Source organism: Toxorhynchites rutilus, chromosome 2 (genome assembly GCF_029784135.1).
Source record: "Toxorhynchites rutilus septentrionalis strain SRP chromosome 2, ASM2978413v1, whole genome shotgun sequence".
Classification (NCBI taxonomy): Eukaryota; Metazoa; Arthropoda; class Insecta; order Diptera; family Culicidae; genus Toxorhynchites; species Toxorhynchites rutilus.
In genome coordinates this window covers 280,671,096-280,691,719 of record NC_073745.1, presented here as the reverse complement: position 1 = coordinate 280,691,719, position 20,624 = coordinate 280,671,096, and the positions used below count along the sequence as shown (strand labels likewise).

The 20,624-nt window shown below is 38.8% G+C and overlaps 2 protein-coding genes and 1 long non-coding RNA gene across 6 annotated transcripts; 1 reads left to right on the top strand and 2 right to left on the bottom strand.

Moving 5' to 3' along the window:
- Positions 1 to 649: 649 nt before the first annotated feature.
- Positions 650 to 4,358, top strand: LOC129765210 (anaphase-promoting complex subunit 15). Of its 2 annotated transcripts, XM_055765262.1 has the most exons (4): positions 650 to 841; positions 919 to 1,012; positions 1,074 to 1,104; positions 1,503 to 2,129. In XM_055765262.1, the coding sequence occupies exons 1-4, from the start codon at positions 722 to 724 to the stop codon at positions 1,552 to 1,554; spliced, it is 297 nt and encodes a 98-aa protein (XP_055621237.1). In that variant the 5' UTR covers positions 650 to 721; the 3' UTR covers positions 1,555 to 2,129. The 2 variants fall into 2 exon arrangements, with proteins under 2 accessions (XP_055621237.1, XP_055621236.1); XM_055765261.1 differs by lacking the exons at positions 1,074 to 1,104; positions 1,503 to 2,129 and adding an exon at positions 4,100 to 4,358.
- Positions 4,311 to 14,673, bottom strand: LOC129765209 (RNA-binding protein 1). 3 transcript variants are annotated; one of them, XM_055765258.1, is made up of 5 exons: positions 14,527 to 14,673; positions 14,015 to 14,247; positions 13,861 to 13,950; positions 12,235 to 13,343; positions 4,311 to 5,839 (listed from the first exon to the last, which is right to left on the bottom strand). In XM_055765258.1, the coding sequence occupies exons 2-4, from the start codon at positions 14,221 to 14,223 to the stop codon at positions 12,869 to 12,871; spliced, it is 774 nt and encodes a 257-aa protein (XP_055621233.1). In that variant the 5' UTR covers positions 14,224 to 14,247; positions 14,527 to 14,673; the 3' UTR covers positions 4,311 to 5,839; positions 12,235 to 12,868. The 3 variants fall into 3 exon arrangements, with proteins under 3 accessions (XP_055621233.1, XP_055621234.1, XP_055621235.1); XM_055765259.1 differs by having other exon boundaries at positions 4,311 to 5,080; XM_055765260.1 differs by lacking the exon at positions 12,235 to 13,343 and having other exon boundaries at positions 4,311 to 5,080.
- A 2,244-nt stretch (positions 14,674 to 16,917) lies between these two features.
- Positions 16,918 to 18,030, bottom strand: LOC129769109 (uncharacterized). Its single transcript, XR_008741816.1, has 3 exons — positions 17,907 to 18,030; positions 17,281 to 17,609; positions 16,918 to 17,222 (listed from the first exon to the last, which is right to left on the bottom strand). It is a non-coding gene; the product is annotated as an uncharacterized LOC129769109 (long non-coding RNA).
- Between the last annotated feature and the right edge of the window lie 2,594 nt (positions 18,031 to 20,624).

Below are 20,624 nucleotides of genomic sequence, written 5' to 3'. Positions count from 1 at the left end.
GTAGCTATTTGTAGTAACGATTATGTATTTTTTCCTAATTTGTAGCTGTGGATCAGACCCAATCGATGCAGGATCAGATGTCGATAGTTTAGATTAATGAATAAAGATGCATACAAAAGCTCAATAAATTCATAACATTATATACATAAAGGTTGGGATAACATAACATGTTAAGGTATATGAGGGATTTGACATTTGTTTACCATTGTTATCGCGTAATATGTACGAAGAATTCGTATTGCAAAATTGGTAATATTTACCAAAAAGCTCGTCAACTTTTCGGGAGAGTGCATGATCGACGATTATAATGAGCACGAGGAATCTCTTTTTTTACACAAATGAGAGCGTGAAGTGTAAACCAGAATAACATCGGTGGATGAACTCGGTGTATTCATAATGAATTCTTCCAAATGTTTACAGTGGCGTGCAATCCAGAATAAGGTTGTACTCACTCCACATTGTTTTTAACGTGTAGTGTATTCGAGAATAAGGCCCAAATATTTGGCTTCGGTCAAACAGTGTATGAGCACCCTTAGCTCATAAAAGGCTTCACTTCCTATCATATAAACATCTTGATCAATGCTGTATATTTTGTTCTCGAATGGAGCAGCCCCTTGTATCGACTGAAGACGATGCTGGCAGTGCTAAATGTCATCAACATCGTTCAGATTTGTTTACTTTTTCTGCGTTTTTACGACCAGATTCAACGGAATCCGAGAATATGCTACCGTTTTTCCCATCGCTCAGGCCGGCCGTGGCCAACAACTTGTGGTTCGTTGCGGACGAGTGCTGCGATGAAGACGCGGAAGTGAGTGCAATGGAGTCGGAACACCAGGAGTGGGTATGTGATCTCGTTCCAGAGGCATTATGTGCTGTTTTTGTATGCCGTTGCTTGAAAAATAATAAATCCGTTTTCAGCTGAATCGTATCTCACAGATTGGAGCCGATCTAGTGCCGATCGGCAAGAATGTTAACGAGCACACGGATAATATGGATTCGGAAGATGAAGATGGTAAGAAAGATTCATATTATTCGATTTACAATTGGTATAAAAATATCATTTTTTTTCTAAGATGATGCAATCAGCGCAAATTGGAGTCTGGGGTATGCAAAAGATGCAAATTTCATATCTCATTACTTCTAGATCAACATGTCAAAAGGGTGTATCTTCTTTGATCGATTCTCTTCATCTACATTCTCTTTCATTAATAACTCAGCAGTAACAGGATTTCCTGATATGTTCGACGACAAGGAGTGTGAAAGGGGACCTTGTTTATCAAACTACATGGCAAAACTGGAACAAAATCTGTCTGAAAGGCCGTGGTTATCGAAAGAGAAAGACGGTGAAGAGAATCGATCAAAGAAGATAGACCCTTTTGACATGTTGATCTAGACTAGATATAACGATCGTTCACCTGTAGCTCGAACTCTATCCAGATTACCATGGTGATCCAAGTTAGGTTACAATTTTCTAAACAAATGAAACACAAATTTCTTCATAGCTCGAAAATTAATCAAGCAAACGAACCCAAATTTGGCATGTGGACGTTTTAGGGTACAATAAGTGTTGGCAGATAAACACACCTCCCCCTCTCTAAGAGGGAGGCTGCCATACAAATGAAACACAAATTTCAGCATAACTCGAGAATATAACAATAAATAAATTTTGGGCGGGACGAAGTTTGCCGGGTTAGCTAGTACACAATATATATCAACTACGCACGACTATGACAAATAGCTCAAAAGTAGAATTAGACAGAAATGTTTGAAATACAATGAAACACGAGGTAGTTCAGTCAATCCATTAAATTTCTTAGATAAAGAAAATAATATTCGTGCACTAATTAAACCCTCTTTCGCAATTTCGAGTAGATCAAATTTACAAAATTTTGGGTTGCTCTCGTTCACCGTATAGGTGCACAACTAGTCAATTTATTCACGAGACGCCACTGTTTTTTGAAATTCGAGAAGACCATTTTCATTGGCACCCTAATTTACACTACAGTAGAACCCCTAATATCCGCGGAATAGTCTGGCTAGGTTACCGCGAATAACGAAAATCGCGGATAATGCGATATACTACTAAAAATGAGGTGTAAACACATAATAAAGATATTTCAGCATGAAAACTATGTTTTATCAATACAGAAAACATTAAACCATCCATCTGCAAGGTCATGTTCACCAGTGGTCAGAAAATATGGAAGCTATGACCAAAAACAAAAAAGCAAGCCCCTAAATCTCACTGACAAATTTTGGGAAATTCCATAGAATTACTATGGAACTCGCTTTCGCGGATAATCCGTACCGTGGTTCATCCGCTCGCGGATAATCGGGGTTCCATTGTATTTCTTTTATCCTGAATAGAACGTTTCTAGTGAAAAATGTACTGACATGATGGATTTTAAACGAATTTAAGGTGAAGGTGGAAGCAAGCCATTGTAGTAGTATAGGTAAACCCACGTGTAAAAATGGGGTAATAGTGTTTGTGAGAGAAGAGCAAAGCACAATAGATCAATTCACTTATCAGACTGTGTGGCGCTTCATTGACACGAATCTTTGAATACATTTGAAAAAAAAACAATTCAATACGAAAGAAAAATGTATGAACGATATGTTCCGATGAATAATTGCAAATATAACTATATATGGAAGGTGAATTTGCATATGAAGTAAATTTCTGATTATACGCGAGCGTAACATGAATTGGGGCTCTTTTGGTATTAACAAGTTCTTTCGCATAGTAACTCGATGTTGATAATTCCTTAATATTTTCCTTCGTTGATCATATTGTTTTCACATATTCACGCTCTCCATCCTTCTCTTCGTTGGCCGAGGTATTTTGATTGAATGTAATACGTTTCCGTTTACTGTTTTGAAGGCATAGGCAGCCGTGGCAGTGTTCCGAGCTCTGCAATACAGTTTTCTTACCCAATGCTAAAGTTGCTAAAACTCACATTATAGACCCATTAAACGTAAAAATAATAATTGTATTGATATCGACACAATTTTATTCTATTGATTTTCATGACATGAATCGCTATGACTCAGGAATAACATTTTATTGAGTGGTTTTTATAGCTGTTTCGATGATGTTGTCTGGCATCAGTGTCGAAAAAATAACGATGCCGCCGTCAACGCGAACTGGTGTCGACATCTGGATACGACATTAGTTTGTATGAAGCCAACTATTCTCTATCAGACTAGTCGGCCCTAAGGCAGGTTTAAATTGCTAAAATGTGTATGAAAATTTTTTCTTGGCGTTATTTACCTACTACAAGTACGTTTTTCTGACCCTAATTTAAACTGTTTTCTATGAATTTTCAAATATTCTCACCGAAACTTACCATTATAATATAAAATTATCTTTAGACACTATATTTTTCCACTACATGCAAGCAAAAGTGATTTTCATTTACATAGAATACTAATTCGATTTGAGAAAAAATATTTTCATTCATAATTTTTATTTTTAAAGTGTGTTCATTTCTTCTGCAAACCCTTATTCTCATGCCAACTCCCCCATTCCGTAATACAAAGCTCAATGCCGTCAACGCGGATACAAACAAAACCATTGTCGAAGATTGAAAAATGAATATTTAACTTTCAGAGCACCTGCTCGAGTTTTCCGACGTTTTTCACTATACAGTGCGACAGCAGATGAAAATTTAATATCTTGTGAGTAATCGATTAGAGTTTGGTTGATATTACTTGATGAGAAGTGTGCGAAAACGATCATTTTCTTCACACTGTTTCGCAAAATTATTGATTTTCGGGCGAGGGGTGAGGGAGGGTGATGAAAGAAATGAGCGCCATTGTGGCAGCTATTTGCGGTTAGCTTCCACCTTTACCTTAAATAGCATTTTTTGAAAACGCTCTGAAATCACGATTTGACAACACAAAAACGGCTCCCGAATTAATATCATACACGTTCAACAACACTACAAAAATTGGAGCTAGATACCCTCAAGAGTTTTTGGTTAAGCATATTATTAAAACAATATTCCAAGTGCAGCGAAAAACATATTTTGTGGGTGGCAATATAGTTGCCACTGTCCTATAGAGGATTAACACTTTTAATACAAACTTTCTCTTTCAGCGAACGACGAGAGTGACGATTCGGACAACTCTGATGAGGACGACGAAGACATTGATGAGATAAACATCGCAGCCCGGGCTAACGATCGGCTAGTGATGGAACCGGCCTATAACAACACGGACGACGAAATACAGCCCAATGACAATATGTGATCGTAATCATCCCCCAAACCAATGGATTTCTCTTGTGTAGAATTATCAAAAACCTCGACTTGTTGCTATATATAATTTTACTTAAACATAAAGGTTGTAAACTAAAACTATGATTTTTTTCATTTGATGACAGGAGTAGGTTTCGATTCTTTCAAACATGTTTACAAAAAATGCATTCCCTCGAGTCGGAAGTTTTTTTTTCAAACTATATGGATGATATAAATACAACAGTCCTCAAATAGGAATACGATTATTGAATTGGATGCCTTTCAGAGTCGTATAACTTCAAGATGTACAATTTATAAATTTTTTTTGTCTGTTTTATTATCTGTACTTCGACAAACATCAAGATACACACTTTAGCGCGTTTCCTCGCTAAAACTAAAACTGTTCTCAAATAAGAAGGGTCCTAAACGTTAAAAGGAAAGATTATCGGGTAATGAGTGTTTAAATGTGAACTTTCCCCTCCGAATTGAATTCAAATACATCTCATCAATCGAAGTACTTTCTAAGGATATAATTTACTGTTTGTTTGCTTTGTGGTTTACGATTTGAACTTTAGTTTTTTTTTTTCATCTGTTACCATCGTCTTCTACAACTTGAATAGCTCTTGGGTTTGGGGTGGTGAGCTATCCAGCACCTCACCTACACACATACAATGTTGTCGTGTACTTATCTCCTCGTGTTGTGGTGTTGGGCGTTGTTGAACTGGGCGCTGAATGCCCCCCCTCAACGCCGATCGCGGGATCCACTGCGACTGCGGCGGTCACGGTCACGTTCACGGCTCATACTCCGCGAGCGCGTTCGGGAACGGCGGGGCGAACGGGATCTGTTGAACCGCGCGGGCGGCGGACGGAGAAAAAGAGAAAAACAGGACCATGATGTAGTCGAATCTTTGCTAAATGCTGATCAGCGGCATATGCTCTGTATGCTCGCGGCTCGGTGGTTCGCGCAGTTGGCTGCGATGACTGCGTTGGTCGCGCAGATTGCACATGTTGTTTGATGGCATTTGTGGGATGGACTGTTGGCCAGGGAGTTGCCGCAGAACCACCGAACGAGGACCTCCGGATGTGCGGATGTGTAGCGTGGAGCACAGTAGAAGTCATTGGTTGTTGTTGTTCAGTAGACGGTAGGGTGGAGGAATTAGAATGAGCTGACCGCGCACACGTAGCAATTTGCAATGGAATGGTTCCGTTGAGAGCCAAGAAACCATGTTCAGTGTTATGCAGAGGCGAGATTGCGGATGCGTTGTTCGTTGGTGGTCGCTCGAAAAGGGACACGACACGAATGGCTGACAGTTTGAGCATGATGATGATGAGAAAAGATGGCAAAAAAATGTGTTGACGCGGGTGTGTGTGTGTCACTTATCCCGGGTGTGGGACGCGTGTTATTGATAGAGATGGTCTGATGATGGAATGCGCTCGTTCTGGCGTTGTCCAGATGATTACTCTATAATTAAGAACATTATCGACTGGTCTCTTTCGGTTTCTGTCGGAAGCAACGCCGCGCTGTCATTTGGCGTAGATTTTCAGAAATAATCGCAGTGCTATCGTATGTTTCGGGCAACGTAGAGATGTATGGATGGATACTTGAAGTAAAAAAGGACGACGCTTGAGGATAGGATGGCAATAACGTAGGATACATGGTCGGTGTTCAGTCACATCGGACTAAGTAACATAATTATGATTTCTTCTGTAGGAGCCTTGAATCACTTCTATCATTAGTTTGATCTATTGTAGTGCACTCCAGTTTGCTATACGGCGCGGACACGATTATATACAGTTTTTTTTTTTCACTGTGTATAATCGAGTCAAAAAAAAAATTATTTGTTTTTTCATCTATTTTTCGTTTTTTTGAAAATAAAAGAGGAATTTGATTTTTCATTCATTCCCTTAAAGTCAGAAAACCTTAAAGTCAGAAAAACTTTCTCACACGAAAAAAATAAATTCATCCAGATTCTCTCAGGATGTGATAAACGATCATATTTGATGAAAAAAAATCCTCCTACGCATATGTTCGAATTTCAACAATGAGAGAGTTATAGAACTTTTTTTCTATTTCGTACTCGGTTGCCTCAAATTGGCTCTACATTAAAAAGTACGCTACGGAGAACGATTCTGATGCTTTCAATTGAAAGATGAGAAAATTTAGTAAAATTTAGAACACCACTGTACATGTAATAACCACTTCACCCTAACGTTGAAAGGTTACATTTCTTCTTGAAATAAGCTATATTTGAAATATAAAAAAAAATTCTAACTGTATATAATCGAGTACAAAATTGTATATAATCGAGTCCACCCTGTATATGCACTAGGATACCAATGACCTTCTTTATCGCGCAACTGTGGGACTTCTATGGATAATCCAAATAAAAAAATTGAGTTCCTCTGTCGGAAAAAAACTTTCATAGAGATCGACTCTATGAGTGTAGAAAAGGTCGTAGTACTTAGCACCTGCGGATATTTAGTCCTGCTGCTCTTCCACCTTCCACTCCGACTCGTTGTGAGTCGCCAGAGGATGAAAGTGATGGGAGTAACGTCACCACAAAAACGTAGAAGAAAAATCTTACTAAAGGTCACAAGGGGAAACTGAACAACCTGGTCAGTTCAGAGTTGGAATACATTCGTAGGATTATCCCAACAGTGACCTATCAAATGATTTCATTCAGGATGCTCTACTGATTACAATATTGCAACAAAGAAACGAACTGGCTCAACTGCTCGTGCAAATCAGGTTTTTTTTCCCTGTCGGATGTGAACCACTGCGTCCATTATTTTGAACTATTGTGGTATACCCCTTTTTTATACTACACTTCAAGCTTATCTACTACTTATTGATGAAGACTGAAAGCTATAGCGAGACAGGTGCCAATCAGGAATCAGGCAGGTTACCTAGTCCTTCCTTGCAAATACCTCAAAACCTCGGAATGGTGGAAGAAAGTGGCTCCTAGTATAACCCTGGAAAATGACACGAAAGGGGCTGCACTAGACGCAAAAAATATACCGCGTTCAGAAATTTTTCATGCTTTTTTTTCCACAAAGCGCAACATTCAACAAAAAAAGACTCATAAGACTCAAAGAGAGCCAAAACGAAAACCCCTCAACTGATAAATGGCGAATACTCAAGCGATCTTATCCTAATGAAATTCATGCGGACTGGACGCTAATAGTCGACGAAGCTTCCATGCTCAAGTCGCATGTGATAACTTCACCATAAACATCAGTTTTAGCAAAACTAGACTGAGGAAAACTAATCCAAAGCAACTCCAAATCACAACTTAGAAAAACTTCGGAGTATTCAAAGAAGGCCTGGGCCTGGAACCTCAAAACTTCAAAACCCGAAGTAATCTGAAGCCTCCACAGACTAGTGACTCCAAACTTGTGATGCCACAAAATGCTCGGAAAGACGTCAGCAGGATTTCTGGTAAAGCAAATATTCCTTCGAAAATCATGAAGCTATCGCTAGCGGGCTAGGAACTTCGATTAGGCTGAATGGAAAAGGTGAGTTTCTTCATATCACTCCAGATCCAAAACGGATACGGATACAGGAACAAGTGATAAATTCAACAATATTTCAAAACAGATTGGATTCCGACTCTCCCGAACGAACCTATAGATCGAACACCCCAACCAAATGCGGAACACTAAGGTTCTCCATCACGCTGAAGCAGCGTTTAGCGTGCTATACGGGAGGTTAATAAAAAAAAACGCTGTGGATCTAGCTCTTATACTAACACCTTGGGTCCACAAAGGAAGAATATTTTGTATTCAAACAGATTCATGTACGATTTTTTTACAATGACAAGCATGAATTCCCTAAAAGCTGCTGTCTTAGTTAATGTAAATATTAAAAGCTTTCCTATCACAGAATTCACCAAGGGGCGCCAGTAATTTGTTTTAGCAGCTTCATTCGATAGTTTCGACGTTGCTTACTGAAGCTGTTTGCCATAGTTGAAAGCCGTAATGCTAAATAGGCTTCAGCATGGATTTGTATAGAAGTGGTTTGAACTTCAGTTTTAATTTCGACTTCCTCCCGATTGGCAATGTATTGGATTTGCTCGCATCTTCAATTGCGTTTTCTTTGCTTCTCTATGTTTCTTCCAGGTTAGATATTTAATTTCGTTTGATTGAGGCACTTCAAATCCCGTTGGAAGCAATCGTTCTGTTTTTGTGACTGCTGAGAATAGCAGTGTCATCTGCGAATGTTGTAGTCATTAAGTTCAGCGCGGTCGGGAGATCAGATGTGTAGATAAGACAGAGAATTGGTACAAGAGCACTGCCCTGTGGAATGCCGGGATAAATTTCTCGCTCTGGTGGTAAAGTTTGAATATACCGCACATGAAACTTTCTTCCCATTGGGCGAGAACGCATAATTTCATATATGTACTTGTGGTAGCATATTTTTAATTTTATGAAACAGTCCTTCGTGCCAGACTTTATCGAATGCTTTAGCTACATTAATAAAAAGCGCTGTGCAATATCCGCTGCGTTCGTATACTTTACGAATTTCTTCTACCAATCGGTGCACTTGTCCAATAGTGCCATGTTTTGCTCGGAATCCGATTTGATGGCTCGGGATAAATCTTTTAATCTTGGCCGTTGATTTTGCTAGGATAATTCTTTCGAACACTTTTGAGTAGATTGGAAGGACGTTGATAGGTCTATAAGATTCCACTTTCTGGGCGTCTTTCCCTGGCTCAGGAATCATAATGGTGGTTGAAGTTTTCCATGCTTGTGGGAAATATCCCATATAAGTCATCACATTGAAAATTCTCGTGAGATGTTTTTTTGCTAGATTGCTAGATCAGATAGTTCCTCATCTGTCCGTTGATGTGGCCAATACCGGGTGACTTTTTCATATTGATGTGATTTTTGATAACATGTCTCACCAGCCGGTGTTTGATTTTCATTTTGTTCTGGTTTGTAGCACCAGAAAACAGAGCGTTTCCTGATTAGGTGCCGATTGATTCAGAGTGAAAACTTCTTGAAAATGGTTTGCAAAAGTTGCTGTTTTTTCATAGTACCTTCTGGTCCATTTACCAGAGAACATTCTAAACGGCGGGACCTGTAACTGAGGTCGTTTTAGATTCCTAGTTTCCTTCTATAGCGAGTAATTAGTATCTTGATATGGCGACAATTCACTGAGGTAATGATAGAATTTTTCATCTTTCTTGTGTTGTAATTAGGATTGGGCGATCTTTATAAAAAGATCGATCTTATTGAATCGATTTTCCAAACGGCGTAGGGATGATCCACTGATTAAATCGGTACCAAAGAATCGTTTTTTGCTGAATCAATCTTTTCCGAATCGATTTAAGCTTGTTTCGATTTATATGCTTATCCTATATGAATACTGTCGTTTCATCGAACAGGGAATACAAATTTCATATTTCTATTCAAATATCAAAAGCATTTTCTCTTGTTCCACAGCATGAAGGCTACAGCCACAGGGCATTCATCTTGCGCCGTCAGGTAGTCGTTTTATTTGATGAATTAATCGAAAAAGTATTATTAGAAATTGAACAACAGCCCAGAATTCAGCTAACAATGATCCCATAAAAGCCAATCGTGCCATACATTTGTCATTTAGTCGAAGCCGATTCTCGATTTTGGCGCCAGATCTAAAAAACAACCTTTCGCCAGTAATTGATGTCAACATCAGGTTCATTGATCCTATGCGCAGCCTGTTACAGTTCATCCCCTCAGTAGCTTCCAATAGTTATGTCTCTGAAGTAAATCGTAGAAGAAGCAATCCAAATGCTGACATTATGTTTAAAAGAAATGTTAGCTGGCCTTTGGTGAGATAAAAAATCGATGAACACTGAAAAACAAATCTACAAAAAGATCGAAAGCAAAAAATCGATTTTGTCGGTTTTCTCGAGTACAAAAGATCGATCCAAAAATCGGGAATCGGAATGGAAAATATCGATCTTTTGAGAATCGATCCGAGATCGCCCAATCCTAGTTGTAATAGCTTTCTTAATTTACGTTATACCATATTGAGTTGGTTTTTAGATTCTGGCGTTCGTTTGTTTTGCCAGATACATCTTAGACGTCGCTGCTTTTATGTGGGAGGCAGAAACAATTTTTTTGTGTTTCTGGGTCTTCATAGGTGGGGTCGCTATCTTCACAGCATTCTTCATGAGCTTACTGAGCTGATTAACTGCGTCCTCGATATGGTGTTTGTTATCCAGAGGTAGATCGAGAATAATTGAAGAGATATATGTCTTAAATTTTGTCCAATTCGTTGAAAAGTTAGTGATATCGGAAGTCGTCTGCTTCACTTCCTTTTTTATGAAGGAGTATTGGTGAATGATCAGATGATAAGATATTCGATCGAATTCGTTTGCTATTAATATTTTTCGTAACAGCAAAGTCTATCAGGTCGTGCAAGATCCTCTGGCCAGCGTGTTGGTTCACCGCATGATGCAATGCCATAGCCAGAGTTAGTGATAACGTTGTGGGCAAGTACCGACATTAACTACCGAGATCTTTTAAAATTTCTCTCGTCGAACAACATAGACAACGTTAACAAAGATAATGAACCAACGTTCACAACGATATCAGGCTCGAACATTTTCCCAAAACAGCGTGGAAACTGTTCAATAGAGTACAAATTACTTCGGACTGATCTCAATACAGGAGCGCCTTAACCGAATATAGCAGAGAACTAAGACGATTCGAATAAATAACTAAATAACTGCGAAAGCATTGAATATTCCCCAATCATTGCATGACTAGGCAAGACTCTTGCGAAAGATCAATCGAACGGTCTTGCTTACAAAATCTCCCTCATAAGTATTAGACTTACTAGTGATAACTCACTTTCCGGGATCTACATCTGTTCATTCTGATACTAATCCTAGCTATGAACGCGACATAAGATGCTCTCGAAGGCATCTCACAGGACCTGAAAGCCCTACAAAAGGTTTCGAAATCGTGGGCTTTGCTGACGATCTAGTCATAATGGTTCGTAGAAATTTCGGCGAGATATCAAGCAGGATGCAGATGGCCTTAAACATTACACAATAATGGTGTATCACAGGTCTGAGAATTACGACATTCTATACAGTGTAGTCGAACCTTCTCGTTCAGTGTGGGATGAAGGCAGTCCCAGTGTTCGGAATTATTTATTCATGTTCTACACTGATGGGTCGACAATGGGTATCAGAACAGGTGCTGAAGTGTATGGTCCCAGAACAAAGATCTTTGTAAGCTATGGGAAATCGACAGTTATTCAGTCAGATATAGCTGCAATAGATTGTATATATGTCTGCCTCAAAACATCTGCATATTCTCAGACAGTCAAGCGACAATTTATCCGGATCGAAAAAAATTGTCACGCTGAGTATTAAATTTGAAATTTCCGCTCTGCAATTGCGGAACTCTAACAAGACGCAGATTTCAACATCTTGATAAGGCTATTCTGGAGCCTGGAAGTTTGGTTTGTGTCGCCGATCAGAATTAAAAATTTCATCAAACAGATTATTCACCATTAAAAAAAACAGATTATTCCTGATTAGCACCCTTCTCGCTATAGCTTTCAGCCTGCTCCTTCATCAATCAGCAATAGATAAGCTTGAGCGCAGTAAAACAAAAATAGGTCATATCACAATAGTTCAAAATTATGGACTCAGTGATTCACACCCAACAGAAGAACAAATTATTAGTTTTTGTTGATCAGTCGAAATAAATTTATGCCATAAACCTAGCTGGTTGCAACATTAGCGAAATCTGATAAAAGTAGAATGTAGACTATGAAGTTCTTGATTGTGTGCTGCTACTTTTTATTCATTTTTTCTTATACTGTTACTTAGTCCGGTCTGACTGAGCACCGACCACATGTGTGGATGAGACACGCAGGATACTCATACACGTGATATATGAACGAAAACGGAAATAAATATTAGCTGTAAATCGCAGAGTTGTTGATACAAAAAATAGAAGAAAAAAAAAGTTACACGAATTGAATTCATCCTACCTTTTCCAAGGAATGGTTCGCAGGCGTTTTGTTTGTTTGTTTGTTTGAGGGGAGCCTGTAGCATAACTCTAAAAAAGCTAGGATGTGGTGGTGTGGTGACTGACGAACGATGGCGCTTACGTGGGGCAGACGAGACGACTCTACAGCTGTTCTGTTTTTTTTTCTGCTGAAGGTAGCAGTTGTAGCAAATGCGATTGTATTTTTTTTTGTGGCTGATGTTGGTTACGCGGAGAAGAGGACGCGAACGGTTGATTAGCTTTTGCGCACTACACATTCTAGAAGCAGCAGTAGTAACTGTCGTGTAGTAGTAGTAGTAGTAGTAGTGCTGGTAGTAGGAAGACTGTTGCAGTGGTTGATACGTAGATGCAACAAATCGGGAGGCTGATGAGGTGAAGATCTTTTAGAGCTGGTAGTCGATTGCGATGACCGTCGAAGAGAGATGGTTGGGGAAGAATCGGAAGATCGTTGAAGTTCTACGCTGAGGGGGAAGTAGCCGGTGATGACTCGTCGATGGGCCGCCTTTTGCGAATATCAAAAGTGATCTTTTTCGCTTAGTAAGTGCTGGCGGCTATGGCCAGCAATCTTTTACGCTAAATTGCATCCTCCGCTGTGGGGTTCATCATTTCAGCGAACCTCAAGTTGGAAGGATAAATTTCAAAACGTGATGCTGCAGTTGAGAGCAAGTGTTGTCGCTTGATTTCAGCAGCAGCAGCAGCAGTAGTGGCTTTAGCGATGTCATCGATCGTTGCTGCAGTTGTTGAAGCGCTGATGACAATGTTGACGACTGCAGCAGTTGTAACAGCCTTCTTAACATTGGCGGCGATGGCTGCGGTTGTAGTTTTAGTAGATAGGAGACTACTTGAAGAACTTGCACGGCGAGAGGGCGAACAAGTCTAGAAGAAATCGAAGAAGCTGAAGAGACTTTTTTGGTGGTGGTAGTTGTGGTTTTTTTGGTTGTGGTGATGGCTGTGGTTGTGGTGGTGGTGGTAATTTTGGTGGCGGATTTGATGGTTGCACTAGGCTTGATAGTAGAGCTACTAGTAGAAGGTTGGTTAGATGAAGTTCTGTGGCAGAAGTTGCAGTCGTGGAGTTTCATAGAAGAACTTGCCCTGAAATTTGGTTGATCACCGTTGGTTAAAAAATGCTTGGATATTTTCTCGAACATGGGGAAATAAATAACTAAATCTAAACAATACCGATACAAATAAAATAACTAATGTCTTGTAGAAAATGACTCGTCTTTCGAAAATAAAGTCGTATGTGAAAATGTTTATATACATGCAAGGAAGGGATCGATTTCATGCAATTTAAACCATTATCTTTAACATCGAATTAATTATGATTGAGTAACGAATCCAAATTTGATTTCATCTCGTTCAGCTAATTCAACGTATGAAAATTTGTTTCGAATCCCAAAACATCCAGGAAGCGCGAGTCCTTCCTAAATATTTTGGAATCATAAGACGCGAGAAACATACAACTAGTTTCTTGAACTTATTAGCCTTCATCCATCACTCGATGGTGACCGAATAGTTCTATTTTTAGACAAACAGGTGTAGGAAAAAATCAATACGTCACATTTGTTCTTATTTCAACGACGGACGGACCGAAACATAAAGTGCTTACCTGTATGAGCGACGTGGTCGTCTGCTGCGATCATCACGCCTGGTGCGACCAGAGGACATCTCCACTCGAATGCGCGTTCCGCAGCATCTCCTGTTAAATTTAAAAAAGAAACTTTCAATAATCCGAGCTACAAGCTAACACATTAAAAACTTACGTTCCATCCAACGACCGGACTGCATCCTCGGCGTCACGCTTGTCCTCGAACTCAACAAAGGCGAATCCCGGGGGATTCCGGGCAACCCAAACGTTTCTCAGGGGACCATATTTGCCAAATGCACACTCAATCTCGTGTTTCGACGCGGAAGATCCCAGATTTCCTACGTATACCTTGCACTGCAAGTCCCACTCGCGATAGCGTGCCATATTGCGTTCTGCCAATTTGAATCCCTAGTTAAAATTCAAAGCAAAAATGAAATCGATGCACTGTTATCTATTTTGGTATTGGCCTTCAATATTTATTTAAACAAATTGACAATTGAATAAAAATTGTTTATCTCCACAGCGAATTGGAACACCAATCCGAAATATCGATCCGAGAAATTTTCACAATATGGCAAAAAAACCAAAATGGCTGCCATAACAGGCAATTTTCTTGCCACTAGCCAGAAATCTTCCACAATCTTATTACTTGAATCTACTAAGATTCCAACATGAATTTTCACTCACCTTTAAATACTGATTGATTTACGATTATTTATTAACCCTTTTTTCGCAGATTTTCCCTGCTGTAATGAGATTTTCTCTTCAGTCGCGCGGTGTACGATTCCAACAAGCTTCAAACTCGAGAACAACTTTTGCTCTGCCGTAGTTGCTGATGACGTAGGGTGTAAAACCGTGGTGCCAGATTTAGTGGTCATCTTAAGCTTGCTTTAGAATGAGCGAATTTTTTGGATGCGAAATTGGTTCTTGCGAAATGTTTTCGCTAGTCATTCACATTGAATTACGAATTTATGCGAATCTGTCAAACTATCTTCTTTTCAACGAAAACAAGTTGTACGAGATTGGTGAGACAAATTCATATTACTCACAAATGTGAGTTCAAGTAAATCTCGAACTCGATATAATTCAATATTAGAAAATTTAGTAAAGTATAAAGAGGAATTCAGAAAATTATTTATTATCCTGCAGCAAGCTTGAACACAGCTTACATCGTTCCATCGATGTGAAGCTGAGCGAAATTTTGTATATCTTGTTGCATCCATCTTGATTATCTTGTTCCAACTTTCTGATGTGGTCAGATGCTACTGTAAAAGCAACGCGAATTCTTATTTTTTCTCAGCAAAAGCTTGGGAAGTTCTATCTTTTTTCGCTTTTTCGCAAGTGATCCCGCGCTTCGTTCTGATTGGTTGACGAAAAAGTTCGCAAACATTCACGTATTCATTGTGAAGGATTGAAAAACAAGCTTTATTCGAAGATTACGATAATCTCCATACACTACAAAATCATCGAAACAAAAATCGTACTATACTAGGTAGCAATCAAAACATTAACTAACAATGTGAGGTATCAAGATGGTAGCTGTTCGTAGAGTTAGTGGATATGATTTGCATTTTGAACCATTTTTTCATTAAGCGTTTCATAATTCTGAAATTAATAAAAAAAACAATAATCTGGCAACACTATAGACCCGTGTGCACTAGCATTTACAAATCCTTCAAAATTGGAACATTTCGGAAGCGGAACGAAGGTGACATTCGCGTTGACAGTGCGACGGTAGTGCCTCCTGGTGTTGGCAGGTGTTGGCTTCTCATTAGGGGGCAAAACATAAACAAACCGCCATCGAAAATATACAAATTTGATACAGTGATTACTCATTGTAATTCTTTGATTGTGTCGTCTGCTAGTTTTAGGAATCTTTAAACAGCTTTCAAACAGCATATTACGGTGAATAACGAATATTCTGGCCTCATTCAGCGTTTGTAGGAGGCAGAAAAAATAGGCGCATCTGGAGGACTGAGATTTTAGGGTAATTTCTTTAATAAAATTATGAATGAAACTTGAAAAGAAATGAAGTGCTGTTATATTAAACAGTTCTGTCAATTCATTGTCTTTAATAATAAAGCGAAAAACATTACGATACAATTCATTTGCAGTGCAGTGCTTCGTGGAGAAAATGGCCGAGTGGAAGCAAAGTGAACCTTGCAACGAGCCTTGTGATGAAAATATCGGGATTCAATCTATAACACCGCATTCTAGTAAAGTGGTTTGTATAGTTCCTGGATGTCGTACACGGAATGGCCAAGGATATTCATTCCACAACTTTCCCCCGAAGGCGGATAGAAAACGGTATAAGGTTTGGTTGACAAAATTGCGACTGAATTATGAGCCATCTCCGTCGTCGAAAGCTTGCAGCTTACATTTTAGCATTACAAACTTTGTTGTTCCTAGTAAGTAGTGTTTTTCTGTTGCATTCTAAAATACTAATGTCTAATATTTTATTCTAGCTGCGAAAAGGCTTACTGAACGGATGATTTTAAAAAGAACAGCCATACCAGACATCAACTTACGAAACCACAACTCCAAACGTTTTTTCTGTAGTCTCGCTCATATGCTGCTATGGCTTTTGATTCGCATCGGATCCCATGTACGATTGCTGGTGTTGAAAGATGTTTCGGTGTCACCATACTCAGGATTTTACTTTTCCAATTTTTGTTCTTGTCGGGTTGATTTGTGTAGTATGTATACACAGAGTATGCACTGGATGAAGTGATGCGCCGGCTTCGTTCTTTTTTCCATTGCGATGATACTCTTTGTTCTATAGTTCTTGTACATATTTTCAAAGACTCGTATTCCGATACTTTCACATTAATTTCGAAATGAAGTTGCAGATCCTTTTCTAACGGACCTATAAATTCCATTATTTCACGATCGATCATCGTGAAGTTATCAGGATGAAACGATCTTCTCAGGAAGGATTTAAGTAGACTGCAAGTCATATTTTCTTCAATAGAAATTAACGAATCAATGGATTCTGTAGAATGACTTTGCACATCTATATCGAGAAGTGTATTCAGAACATCAGATTCATTATTTTTGTCAATATTTTTCATTTCTCGTCCTTTCTTTTCGTATGCCAGACCGCTTTCAGGGAATCCTAATAATTAATAATTAAAATTTTATTTTAAAAAATCGATCAATAAATTGGAAGCAAACCTTTCACGAAAAGCTGAAGAATGTTGGTACCCTCATCGTGAGTCAAACCCGCCGGCGAGACAGCTCCAGACGTATCTTTTGTATTCGTCATTTTTTTGCAGAATGCGGTCAATGGTGTTGTCTTGTACATATCGTCAGCAACTTTTTCTGCAATTTTACCCCACTTTTGTTGCAAATCTGTTACTGTAAGCAATGGAACTGAAGGGAACCTAAAAATAGAAAAATTGATTTTTGCCATTTGTATTCAAGAAAATCACAAAAAAACACATTAGAAGATGTTTTAAAACGGCCATTATGTGTTTGCATTTTCCCATTCCAGCTTTGCACGAACACTGAAAAGACCACTTTTCAAAGGAAGGTCTGGTGCGGATGGAAATTTTGTGTGGATCAGCTCTAGGTGATGATGACTTCAAACAAGTCGCAAATATGGTAAAGCCGTCCTCGTGCACGGTTTGAACTCCGACAAGAAGCAAGTGGTTAGCTTGAAACACCCGTTCACCTTCGACTATCAACCTGCTTCCTCCTCCGACGTATTGAAAAATATCGGCAAGCTGCAAATTTACCGTCATCATCGAAGAGTTTATCGCATTGGATGCCTGTTTAAGAAAGAAATATTAAAGGTTTTCATTAGCTTTTCATTGCATTAGAAATATTCCGGAACTATTTTTTGTTCAAATCGCACTAAAGTAACTAAAGATTTTTACCACAGATTCAGGAAGAAACCTCGAAACATCGATTTTCGTTCATAATTTTGATTTGAAACGAGAGATGAAATTCCAATTCGCAAATCATACTAGTTTTTGAATATTAATTATGGACGAACAATACAAGTACGATTTGCACGAATGGTGAAAAAAGATTATGCATATGGTATATGATATTTTCTTACTCACCATTTTTGCAGAAAGCTATAGAATCTCAAGATAACTTTGAACAAAAATTATAGTTTTTCTCACTGCGTTTGTTTACGTTTCACCCCCTAATTTGAAATGTCAAACTCAATGCCGTCAACGCGGATTGATGTTCAGGAACCAAGGTACATCATGGTAAGAGGTGCGCTGTAAATATGGGCGACGAAAGTGGCGGAGTGTGCAAACAAGATTGCTACGTTTCACACGTGACGTCAATATTCATGTGTAAATTTACTTGCCTACCACATCCATGTTAAAAGATATTTTTAGTAAGTTTTCCATGAATAAAAACAGACTTTTGTTTGGGATTCCCACTGAACATGAGTATAACATGGCAGTTTGCAGTGGATATTTGTGAAATCACATTCAAAAAAACGATTAAAAGTGATACTTTTGTATGTCATTTTCACTCCCCAACTTAATAGAAATAAAAAAAATCTTTTCTTTACGATACAAATGAGATATATTAAAAGCTTTCAGTGTCGGTGTGTGTTACTTGGGAAAATATTTTTTTTCAGCAGCATTACACTGAAAATGCAACTGCTCCCCGTGATTGACCTGAACCAGCGAAATTTCACAAAGAACAAACTGAATATCGTTTTGGAGTAGCAAATCATTCTCATTGTGTAAGTTTCGGTGATTCGAGCTTTAAATAGTCAATAACGTCTCCGGCTACGTCTTTATAGTCACCAGGTGAGAGAAGGAATTTTAGTATGATATTCGCAGCCAATAGGGTCACATCTATAGCGTGGTTCCCTTGCGTTTATCGTGGAAGGAAAAATTATTAGGAAATTTTTTTTTATTCCATCTGTTTATTTTATTAAACTCATTTAGCAATTAAGCAGTAACAGAGCCGAATTTATTCATGTACATTTTCATCCAAAGATATTTTTTGTTGTATATTACACTGTAGCCATTTTTAGGCGTAAGAGTATTCCTATCTATCGATAAACATTTGTTTTATCTATTACACAGAAGCTAATTAGGCGTAAGAGTATTTCAATTCTATCGATGAACAAGTCACCTTTTATCGGCGTAAGAATATTCCTATTGTTTGAATTTTTACAGTTGGACTGTTCACAGCGGGACTGTTAATATGAGGCTTCCATTGTTGTGTTATAATTAGTGCCAATTACCGATGCAGCAGACCGAAAATGTGAGCGGTAAGGGACTTAGATTACCGTCTCATGATCATTGTTGCGTGGACGTAGGAGCTGGAATAACACACAAAGATGGTCAGTTGATGGGCCCTGAGTTATGAGCTCATGATCGTTCGCTTAGTAGCGGACATGCAACCAATTAGGCTACGAAGACCCTAAGGTCGCCGAGAAACTCCAACAATGTTTCTCGAATAGCAATGTTGATAAATCCTGAGAAGGTCACAGAGGGAATTTCTGATGTTGGATTTTAACCCATAAAGCACAACACAATTTTTGTTGGTTTATGAAACCCGATTGAGTTGGAATTACCTGAATTGTTTTCTATTTTGCATTCTGATACTCTATTTTAGATCAAAATATACAAAAGTATAGTTTTACTAGCAGTTTAAACTCTGTTTTTGAGGACTTTCACTGATACCTCGGTAATTAATAGACTAAAATGAATAACTTATTTTAAAATGACTTTTCCATGTACCAATTATCGTAAAAGTGTTCCTGAAGTTTCGTATGAAGTGTACCAATTTTGGTATAAACGGTGTTACGTGGAAAACGTATCAATAGCAGTGAAATAATATTTCGGTATTATTTTTTAAAATGAAACAATCACTCCGAATCTTATTCTTCAAAATAAAATGAAAGTGGTTCTGTTCTGTTTAAAAATCAGATTAGGGCCATGAGAAATGAGTTATGTTTTCTAAACCAATAAAAAAACTCATTCATATAATCATATTTGCTACTTCTGCCCTATATAATTAAACTCGAACGAATTTCAAAATGCAAAAACAGATTTCGATCGAGTCGTGAATTTGAAACACGAACGAATTCCCGAATACGGGAATATAAGGGTTATTCTAAAGGGTGTGTCACATCAAATTGCATCACGGAAAAAACGCTGTAGAAATTGATTTTTTAGGAATTATATCTTCTGCTTTCGCTTATAATCAGATAAGAGTGTATAGATCACGTTGGCCATGCTTCACTGTCAATTTTTCGTAAATTTGGAAAAATGTCGTCGAACGAAAAAGAGCGTCGTGAATTAATCCTGTGCACTCATTTCAAGAATCCGGAGTTGTCACATCGGGACATCGGTAAGATGCTGAGAATCGTCCAATCCACGGTCAGCAGAGTACTAAAACGATACTTCGAGAACCTAACCATCGACCGGAAGGTGAAGAACGGCAAAAATGGATGCTCCGTCAGTGAAAAAGATCACAAGCGCGTAGTTAAGCAGTTTAGACGTGATCCGAGAAGTTCGGTCCGGGATGTCGCCAATAAGCTGAATTTGTCAAGTTCATTCGTCCAGCGGACCAAGCAGCGGGAGGGCCTGCGTACATACAAGGTTCAGAAGGCTCCTAACCGCGACGAAAGGCAAAACATGGTGGGGAAGACGCGAGCCCGGAAGCTGTACACCGAAATGCTGACGAAGCCGCATTGCCTGGTAATGGACGACGAAACCTACGTCAAAGCGGACTTTCGTCAGCTGCCGGGCCTGTTGTTCTTCTCCGCAGAGGACAAATTCAGCGTTCCGGAGGAGATTCGC